The 10,912-nt window shown below is 39.8% G+C and overlaps 1 protein-coding gene across 4 annotated transcripts; it reads left to right on the top strand.

The window, feature by feature from the left end:
- Positions 1-65: 65 nt before the first annotated feature.
- On the top strand, positions 66-10,496 carry zgc:103759 (U8 snoRNA-decapping enzyme). 4 transcript variants are annotated; one of them, XM_040153806.1, is made up of 5 exons: positions 66-169; positions 1,615-1,746; positions 1,999-2,039; positions 9,512-9,752; positions 10,041-10,496. In XM_040153806.1, the coding sequence occupies exons 2-5, from the start codon at positions 1,615-1,617 to the stop codon at positions 10,284-10,286; spliced, it is 660 nt and encodes a 219-aa protein (XP_040009740.1). In that variant the 5' UTR covers positions 66-169; the 3' UTR covers positions 10,287-10,496. The 4 variants fall into 4 exon arrangements, with proteins under 4 accessions (XP_040009740.1, XP_040009738.1, XP_040009737.1 ...); XM_040153804.1 differs by lacking the exon at positions 66-169 and adding an exon at positions 1,306-1,479; XM_040153803.1 differs by lacking the exon at positions 66-169 and adding an exon at positions 1,309-1,435.
- The last annotated feature ends 416 nt before the right edge of the window (positions 10,497-10,912 follow it).

Consider the following 10,912-nt stretch of genomic DNA (forward strand, 5'->3'; position numbering starts at 1 on the left):
TGGTTAGATAGAGCCGCTAGCTTCGTTCAGCCAATCAGTGTTCAAAACGTCACCGATAAATCCGGCCCAGCAGCGAGTGATATTGGTGCGTTCGCTGAACGTGCTGAGCGAGGGATGAAACAGCACTTTGTCAAACCAAGACACCTGCGAAGAGGCATATCAGTGGCAGGTAAAGTGCGGCGCTCATGTTTGAGTGCTTTTGTTTACTTTCATAGTAACCTATATATTAGTAGTAACGGTGTTTGACCAAAAACAAATAAAATGCACGATCACGGCTTTACTTAACCATTCAAAACTATTTTTTATTTCACTGTGAAAAACACACCCTTATATAAATATCCCGGGAGTTAAAGTGTGAATATAACAAAAACATGATAAATAAATGAATAAATAAGAAGAAGGTTCAGAGTATTTAAGGCTTCTGAGTTGGCAGAATGCTGAATGATAGAATTTATTGTTGCATTTTGTTAATGAAAGTTTAAATAGGTTGTCAGTGATAAAATTAACTTTTGTGAATGCGAAATTTTGCTATGATATAATGCTGTTTTTGTTCTGAACTACAGACATCATTAAACCCAGACAACACATTGATATAGTAATGAAAAATGAACAGAAATGTTACAATGAATATATCATGAAAAATCTTTCCAAAAAACAACAGTATGAAATCAGCAGGTTGGTTTGTTTGTAATCAAATATCTTGAAGACCAGGTCCAAACTCTTGTACAGAGGATATTTGAGATAAACCTTCCCCAATAATGGATGAATTATGGAAAGGTTACAATGTCTTCCTGAAAGAGGGATCTGATCCTTCTGTTCCAGGTTGATGGAGTGGTTAAAAAATCAGTTTCCTATGATGTAATTCAAAGAAAAAGAACGAAGAAGCAGAGATGGTTCAGTGTTACCCTTAAATATAAAATCATCACAGCTTTAGGAATGGCATACATTGTAAAAGAAAATTCTTTTTGTCCAAACTGACAAAAAAAAGAAAAAAGAAATCAGAATAAGGACTGAATAACTTATTAGAAGACCCTCTGGATTAAATGACTGTCTTACTAAAAATGTCATTGTCAGTCCTATTTGGGAAAAATATAGAACCAATTTTAATAGCATGTCACGGTCACGGAGATACTGAGAAAGAGCTTAGACGCCATCGCTCCTTTTTACATTAAAAAAACTTTGAACTGTGCATGAGAATAGGAAGGAAAATAACATAATATAATTAAATATGATAAAATATAAGAAAATAAAACAAATCACCAGGGCGGGGATTCTCTAATTGTCAGCCTACTCCACACCAACAGAGGGAGCTAAAGCTTTTTTGATACAAGTCATGGAGCTCTTCCTGTAAGCGTCCTAGCTCTGCATAGCCTTCCATAAGATTTTCCACATACAAGCCCACAAGCCTTCAAGCTGATCAGTAGGTTTCAGTCAGGTCTGTCGACTCAGCATTTGAGGGAGGGAGCAAGATAAACAAAAGTGAGCATATGTATTTGGATGATGTCACATTGGCACCACATGCTAAGAGGGCAGCCGTCCAAATACACAGTGTGGTCAGGAAGCGCTGAACTGTGAATGTGTAATTTTGCACTGTGTTTGTGTGTACACTTGTAGATGGCCAGTGGACAGTTGTCGAGGGCAGAGGCGTTGGCATGCTCAGGCTGCAGGCATGCATGCCACGTGATGCTCTACTCTGACACGAAAACTCAGCTGTTTGGGAAGATTCCCATCAGACATATCATACTGGTGAGGAAGAGCACTGTGTGTGTATGTAATTGCGTATTTGTTGTGGAAGTGGTGTATGGATGGAAATGGGCAAGTCCTTGCACAACCCTGCATACACATGCAGAAGTGCACATCATGCACACCTTTCTCATGATGTTTCTGCATGATCACATTAAAACAGACTCCTGTTTGTGTCTAGGCATGTTTTTTGGTTTATGTGTATGTGGATGCATCAGTGTGTGAGTGTATAACGGCCTCTGTCATTTCTCACAGATGCAGATGCGTTTTGACGGTCTGCTGGGTTTCCCTGGCGGGTGAGTCTTTCCTGGTGCTGCTTTGTTTTATGTCTTTATGTGCACAGATTCGTTCTCCGGTTAGCTCAGGTTTGTAAGCCTCTCTTTTCCTTCACAGATGAGCCTCTTCGAAAGACATAAACCTTTATGACTCAGAACAAACATTCACACATTGTCACTAGAATACTCATACCGCAAGGATGAACAGTGAGAGATATGAAATTATGCATGACAGGTTCCTCTGTAAGGTGCCTTAACTTGCCTTAAAATCCAATTTATAAAATGTGATTACCAGACACATACTGCGTAAATTGTGCTATACTTAGTATGAATCACTTGTGCCTTTTGTATCTTTGATTTACAGAAGTCGCTGCCAGAATTTCTGGGGCATCACTCACCAACACAGTGAAATTATATAACAAGAAAAGAAGAGAATTCTGAAAAATTATGATGAAATATGCAAAATAAAGGAAAACTGCATATGCAAATGGGAACAATGTGTTAGGGAATTTTCTATTGGGTTACACAGGTCAAGCATGGGCCTTGAGGTCTGAGGCGAAAAAGCAGTAAATCTTTATGACAGGCCCACTGTCTTCTCTCCTTGAGAGGTTGGGCAGCTGTCTGAGGTTATTTGGGGAAAACAGAGCCATTCTGATAAATGTGAAGCAGCGCTGCTGTAGTAGCCAAGGTCAAAGGAGATGGCTGCTTTTGCCTCCCGAGAGGCCACAGACTGGTGTCTGCTAGAATCCATGGGCATAGCCAGATAACAGTGGCTCCAGACCAGGATGCGCTGACGTTATACTGAAGGCTACATGCAACTGGATCTGAACTAGCAAGGGTAAATACATTTCCCTGTTTACAGAATAGAGAACCAATAGACTGACTCCACATACTTGTAGAGGCATTGAATTTGACCATTTCTGGGCGTAAAGTATTTGCAGCATAATCTATAAGGTTTAAAAGACTGACCGCAGGGGACCGAGCTTCAGAATGGAGACGGCATCATGCACATAAACTTGTATCGATAATTTCTCCTTTCTCCTTGGCCGAGCTTCAATATTTTCAGGATAAGACATCTTGGGCTCCTGAACGCTTTCTTCACTGATGACTTGACCAATAATCAGCAAAATCTCCACAACAAAATGGTCAGAACCAGGAGTGTGTACCAATTTCATACTACATACTAATTGTATACAGTATGTTCCATATACTGTCTTACTGTCTTAATATACTGTTTTTAAAGTTGCTATACAAATAAATCAACTTACATGTACTTGTAGAGTTTTTTTAGGTGCAACAGCTCATCAATTTTGGCAATCAGAAATAATAATTACATTAAGTAATGGAATTTAATTTGCGTTAAATCCACGTTGGGGCACCCCCCTTAAAAAGGGAAAGGATAGCCAAGTCACTGATTCAGTCTCAAAATATACTAATTATCAATTTGGAATTCTGATTAATAATTAACTTAATAAATGCAACCAAAATGACCCTATTAATAGTTAGGAGAAGTTGAAGGATTTGGAGTTCTGCAGAGTAGAGGTTGACAACATTCACTGTTGTGTAACATTATATGGACCAGCAGTTATATTCAAAAGCATTTATTTAAAAGATAACAAAAGTAAAATCACACAATATCTAATCTAATGAATAGTACTATATACAGTTGTATATGTGTGTGTGTGTGTGTGTGGGGGGGGCAGACAAAAACAAAATGGCTGACTGAAAAAGAGAAGTTTGTTAATCACAAGTAGTAGTTACTGGATGTACCGCCAGTCCTATGTGTGTGAAACATGCTATTAACTTAGCAGCTTTCCAATAACAAATAAAGCTCAGTCAACACATTCAACCAAATCAATACTTTTTAAGGACAATTAGCTTAATTTGGGGAACTATGGGGTTAATAAGAATTATCATGCGGAACCACTGTATTTATTCATCCACCGATATAATCTCAGAGTCAGCATAGTAAAATTTAATAAAACTGCTTCTCTTGGTGATTTGTCAAGGGTATCTATAATTTAACGTTGGGAACAAATGAACCTGAAATTAGGTAGAACAAGCAAGAAAGAATAGGATACGTGAAGTGATGATGCAGCAGCAGAGAGGTGTAGGCGAAGATTCGGTTGAAGATGTGATTAGCGGAGCCAAGCGGAGACAGAGTGGGACAATCCAGTGAAGGTCTCCTACAAGGAAATTTTTGGGTAGGAGGTGCAGAGAGACACCGGGCCAATATGCAGGCAGCTTGCCCTCCCAGGGCAATGTCACACTCACATCGCCCCTGGGTAGGCTGTCCAGTAGAGGCCAGATGTCACATGCTTAACTGTCTTGCTTCTAAGACAAGTTCCTAAATAACAGTATTTTTTTATTGAATAATTACAAGGCATAAAGATCTGGCATCTTAATGCACTTGTGATTACAATGAGACCAAGCATCACAAGTTTATCGCTAACGGTTATGGAAATATATAGACATACAACATGTAGAATTTAGCTAGAATATGACTGTACACATTCAAACAATAAGAAAAGTAATAAAGTTTTGAAATTATAGCATTTTTGGACCAGAAGAGGGAAACAGTCAGAAAGAAAGGGTCTTTGAAATTTCCGGCAGAAGTTTCTGTTGGGTGGGTTGAGTGGCTGTAAAGTTATGTGTTTAGACCTACACTTAAGTCTGGTGGTTCATTCCTCAGGTTTGTTGGTCCACAAGTTAAGTTGGGTTCTTTTTTCTTTTAAATCCCATGTTGAGGGACAATCCACTCTTCTATATGGAGGCTGAAGGAAAGTTGTAGAGGTCAAGCAAGGGGCACAGGAGGGTGCAGCCCCCCTGCTGCAAGACTTGTGAATCTGGTGTTATCTTCTGCTTCGTCAAAGTGGTTGTTTTTGACTATAAGCACCAGATAGGTGTGTCTATACCAGATAGATATGTCGAAAGCCACATGGGCTCTCACATATCCTACAACATATACATTGGCAACAGTTTAACAGTCCTGTGGTTAGCCGTAGAGTCCGTGGAGGAAGAGAGGTCCTTTCCAGCGTGCTGCTTTGTTTAAATCCAGTCAGCTGCAGGCCTTGGCAGCTTCCTGGTGGGGTATAGGCCAGTCTGGTTGTGTGCCTTCTGTGTCTTTGAAGAGATTACTGGTTGCTCCTTTGCTCCTTACCGAGTTAGCCTCTTGGCGTTAATCCTGCTTCGTGGCTCCTGTTGCTTGGAAACTCAACTGGCAGATGTTGTGTCGTAGCCGCTGGCACTAAATGAAATTTGTTAATTTTTGGTTCATCCTAGACATGCTCTCATAAAGCTGCTTTGAGAGCAAGATTGCAGAGCAGCAGTCTACTCTGAACAGGCCTGCAGAGAATATAGCAGAAAAGAAAAGAGCTGTTGATGCCCCTGCAGCCGGGTTGAAGAAAAGAGGGATCAAAGGGAGCACTGGGTTGTTGTTTTTTCTTTTGACCTAGTGAAATCATGGGCCATAGGCCACACAGTGACCAGTGGTAGCTGGTTGTTGGGTCCATGGGCGGAATTCATGTGTATGTGTGAGGCCTGAGGAATTCTAGGATGTTGAGTTCAGTTTAAATCACACAACAAAAGAAATCATCTGTAGAGACCCAGGAGGCTGTACATACTTAAACATTAACTAATAATATGAAGTGATACAATACATGCGCGTGCATGTCAATCAAACTGTGAGCTTGGAATATCACAGCCATTAAAATTAAAACACAAATACACAGCAAAATGTTGAAGATTCAATTGAGTGTTCTCAAAGCAGTTTTACTACAGTTCAAACAGTTTTTTTTAATTCTTTGCAAGTGTGAGCAGCACTTGCATTTCTTTTCTGCGGTGCATTATGGAGAAATAGTGTCCATCAGCAGCACACTCAAAAATCAAGCATTTTTTTAGTATGCATAGTGGCTTTCGAGCCATGGCAGTATTGTGGTTCAAGGGATGGCAGTGTTAGTCTGCCACTTTGGTTCAGACTGATATATCTCAACTATCAGATAAATTACCATTTAATTTTGTACGGACATTCATGGCCACCATGAGGTTTACATTTGTTGTTTTAGGGAACTATCTCAGCAACTATTGGATAGACTGACATGCAATTTGGTACGCACATTCATGTCTCATGTAACTTTTTATCTAGAGCTGTCAGGTCAAAATTTAAATTTCTCAATACCTAAGTTTATGACAAAATACCTTTTTAAAACTAATGACATTCATATGAGCCTCAGCTGTACACTGTGCTTAGCACTAACTTGCATATATCAGCATGGTAATATATTAAATCAAGATGGTGAACGTGGTAACAATTATACCTGCTAGACACCAGCCTGTTAGCGGTGTGACTTAGCATGTTGGCATGCTGACGTTAGCATTTAGCCCAAATACTGCTGTGCCTGAGTGCAGCCTCACAGAGCCTATTATGGCTGTAGACTCTTTGTTACTCTCTTACATCTTTTTCTTCTTATCTTTTACCTCTTTTACCTTTTTTCTTCTATGGACCACATGTCTGCAAAGATGAACCGACTAAACGATTCAAAGTTTGAAATAATTCAGTATAATACAAGATCAAAAAAGAATAGTGAAACTAGATTGGCACACAGTAGAAAGCATACCTCCACCAAGGCAAATGTCAAACATACACCAGACTTCAGAGAAAAAAATTCAAATTGAAAGTAAATGATCCTGAGCTTTCTCAAAATTTAATGGGTTGTTTTGTGCAAATCGGTTCAGTACTTTAGCATAATCCTGCTGACAAATAAACAGACACAGGCGAAAACCTAACCCTCTTGCAGAGGTAACAATTGGTGAAAGAGTTAGTGTGTTGTCAACATCAGCAAGTTAGCATTGTCATTGTGAGCATGTTAGCCTGCTAATTTTAGCATGTAGCTCAAAGGACTGCTATGCCAAAATAACTCCTCTCAGAGGTGCTAGCATGGCTGTGTACTTTTGAGTGGACACAGTGCATACTCAAACCCTGCTTAGAATTAGTATGTAGTACAGAGTAAAGCACAGCACTGACGAAATGACACTTAACAGCATGTTTGTTAAACAAATTAAAAAAAAAAAAAAAAAAAAAAAAAAACTTAAAAAGGGAAAAATTCATAAATTGACTGCATTGCTATGCCATAAGGTGATTATGTTATTTTGTCATATGACATGGGCTCAACTAAGAGTACCAAGAGTAAAAGGTTTTTGTGATTTGAATTGGTATGTAACCATAATTTCAGACACCCTTTCTACTTGTCTGACTCTGCCCTGCAATGCGTGCATCAGATTGCTGAAATAAATTCCCCGCTGCTCACTCTGAACTAAGCACCTGATGCTGAGAGAAGACTTTGAAGAGAGAAGACTCTCTGTAGAGAGAGACTCTATTGGTGACCGATGGACACTGACATATCACTAACCTGCTGGTTAACACTTAAAGTCCTTTTTGAAATTATTTGCACCCCTGAATTTTAAGTACAGAATTTAGGACATCTTCAGGAATCAATGCAAATTAACCAATTTTGTATAATTAATATATTTTAATAAAATGGCCAAGGTTACTGAAAAAAAGAAAATTTAAAAAACTACACTTGCATAATAGCTAAATAAAAACACAAAATGTACCTCATTGACAATTATTGGCTCCCTTCACTAATATTTGGTTGTTGAACCTTTGGCAACAATAACGGCCTCTAAAGGTTTCTTGTAGCCATCTAGCCATCTTGTAGCTTCTGCCAGTGTTCAAGCTCTCTTAAGTTTGCCGGAGTCCTTTTTGCAGTGGCAGATTTCAGCTCTCTGCAAAGGTTTTCAATGGGATTTAGGTCAGGACTCATTGCTGGCCAGTTTAAAACAGTCCATCTTTTCCTTTTCCACCATTCTTTTGTCATGCTGGATTTCTGCTTTGGGTCGTTGTCCTGCTAAATGACCCAAGGTCTTCTCCTCAAACCTAGTTTTCTGACACTGGCTAACACATTTCGCTCTAAAATGCCTTGGTAATCTTCTGATTTAATAATTCCTTTGATACATTCAGCGCCTCCAGAACCAGAGGCAGCAAAGCAGCCCCACAGCATAATAGAACCTCCACCTTGTTTTACTGTCGGTAGGGTGTTCTTTTCCTTATGGGCTTCATTTCATCTCCTGTAAACAAAGTGATGCACTGCATTCCCAAAGAGCTCTACTTCTGTTTCATCTGTCCATAGAACATTATCCAAGAAAGACTGTGGCTTATCGATGAAAGTTTTTGCAAACATCAGTCTTGTCTTGACTTTTTGTGCCGGTCTTTAAACAGTGGTGTCCTCATTGACCTTCCCCCATGGAGCCCTACTTGGTTTAGTGTGCAGCATATGTAACAGGCTGAAACCTCCACTCCAGATTGCTCCAGGTCAGCCTGAAGCTCTTTAGATGTCCTGCATGGTGTTTGATTCACAATCTGCATCAACCTTCACAGACTTCTCTTATTGAGTTTCTTCTTGGCGCCACGTCCTGGAAGCGTCTTAACAGTTTTATGACTGTGAAACTTCGGGATAACATTACAAACTGTTGAAACGCGGATTTTGGCGATTGCCTTGTAGCTTTTCGAATTGCTGTTTTTTGACAATTACATTTCTGATGCTCTCAGACAGCTCTTTTGTCTTCGCCACTGTAAAAAAGAAAGTGGAAACAATCATCCCCTTTTTATGCAATAAAACCCTAACTCATTGGTTAATTCAGGTCATGTGAGCACTGAAAATTAATCACAGGAAAGTCTTATTTGTTTATTTTGTTTGAGGAACTAATTTAATTTCATCAAAAGGGTGACAACAACTGTGTCAAGCGTATATTTTATGTCTGTCTTTTTATTTCACTATATGAAAGCATTTCTTGTCGTTGTTGTTGTTGTTTAATAACTTTGGACATTTGATTAAATATTGTGATTATACAAAATATGTTAATTTGCATTAATTTATGAAGATATTCTAAATTCTGTAAGAAAAATTATTACTTCAGCCAGGACTGTATTTTGTTACCCTGCAGTTCGTTTGTTTACATCGCCATGTGAAAATCGTTTATAAATAACCAGGCTACTTAATGTCCCAAAGACATTCACAGGATCGAGAGCATAATAATATTGTAATAATTTTAATTAAGTATTATTATAATAATATCATTATACTTAAAATGATTAAGTATTAGAATTTTTATAAAATGTAATGAAAAGATCAGTCCCCTAAGGGGCGCCAGTGGACGTTTCGCCAAGGGCACCAAAATGTCCAGGAATGGCCCAACCATTTTCCCTTGTCTCTAACTTAAAATCCAGTGACTTGCAACTTTCTTGTGACCTTAGGCAGCAGCAACTCAGCACCACATCAGCAAAAACGTTTTGGGATTTGAAATTCAATGAGCTTTTCAGTCAGTTTGATTATTTACTTCAGCACTGTGGAGTCTCAGGAGAACAATACAGCTGAAGTTTTTTATCTACTTTCATATCTGATCCTGACCTTTGACCCCCACTTCCCACACTTCAGGCTTGTTAACCCAACGGAGGAGACCCTGGAGGCGGGCCTTAGCAGGGAATTGTTGGAGGAGCTGGGCGTGGCTCTTCCTATATCGGTAGAAGATCATGTGGACTCTTGCCATGCCCCTGCTTCATCCCTCTCCTCCTCCTCCCGTCTTATCACTCACTTCTATGTGAAGAAGATGGAAGAGGAGCAGATTAGGGAGGTGGAGAGAGCAGCTGCATCCACTGCAACAGATCATGGACAGGAGGTAGTGTGTGTGTGTGTGTGTGTTTGTGTGTGTGTGTGAGTGTGTTTGTGTGTTTGTGTGATGATGCAAAAACTGGGAGACCACTTGTGGGGTCGACAACTTTGAGGGACCCCAGGTTACGTTAGGGTTAAGGTAAGGGGCTAGAAAATGCATTATATCAATGATGGGTCCCCACGAATTCTTTAAAGAAGAAAAAGTGTGTGGGTGTGTGTGAGTGTGTGTGAAGGACTGATTGCAGCCATTTACCTCATCTCATGTTCTCTCCCCTCTCTCTCTCTTTCTCTCTAGGTTCTGGGAATGGTCAGAGTCCCGCTCTACACCACAAAAGGCGGGGGAGGCCTCGCGTCTTTCCTGTCGCACTCGTTCATCGGCAATGCTCGCTCCCAGCTGGTCGGCTCTCTGCTGCGCTTCAACCTGGTCGCACCCAAGGAGGTGCAAAAAGCCCTCACACACTCTCTGAAGATAAACACACACACCTCAGAGGACCTGAAAGTGGTCTTTTCGCTGACAGAGGCGAAGAGGAAACGCCTTTGAAACATACCTGCACGTGCATCAGAACATCCTCTCAAGCATTCGGTTTGGCCATCTGCAACAATCCTTCGCTCACACACATAATCCTACACACACACTCTCTCTCATACTGATTCTGAGCTGGTGACTCAAAATTGCCTGCTGTGTGTCAGATTGGGGAAAACATTATCAACTCCTTTACCATCAATGGAAATAAAATCATTCACACTGTCAGATTCAAGCTTTTTCTTCCATTTTACTCCTTTGAATCATCAGCATGTTGTTGATTTCAAACAATAAAATGAAAATACTAATTATATAATATGAAATTAATTGGTATTGTAATCCAACCTTCATCTTCATCAAACTGTTTAATATCTTAATGCTATGATGAAAATTACATCTTAAAAAATCCTAGCAGGAATTTTGACACGTATTAGCATCTTACAAGCTACTGACAGTCTAGACAAAGTAACAGACAAGAAAACCAACACATGGCAGAAAAAAAAGTGAAGCAAAGCATGTAAGGCATTGCACAGGAGTGTGCTGCCTTATAAGGTAGTGCATATGCACCCTGAGGTATTCTATAACTGACAGGATCATAGGGGCATGATCAGCAGAAATTTACCCAGTCAGGTAGAATTCTTGGT

Source organism: Xiphias gladius, chromosome 18, assembly GCF_016859285.1.
Source record: "Xiphias gladius isolate SHS-SW01 ecotype Sanya breed wild chromosome 18, ASM1685928v1, whole genome shotgun sequence".
NCBI classification, from domain to species: Eukaryota; Metazoa; Chordata; class Actinopteri; order Istiophoriformes; family Xiphiidae; genus Xiphias; species Xiphias gladius.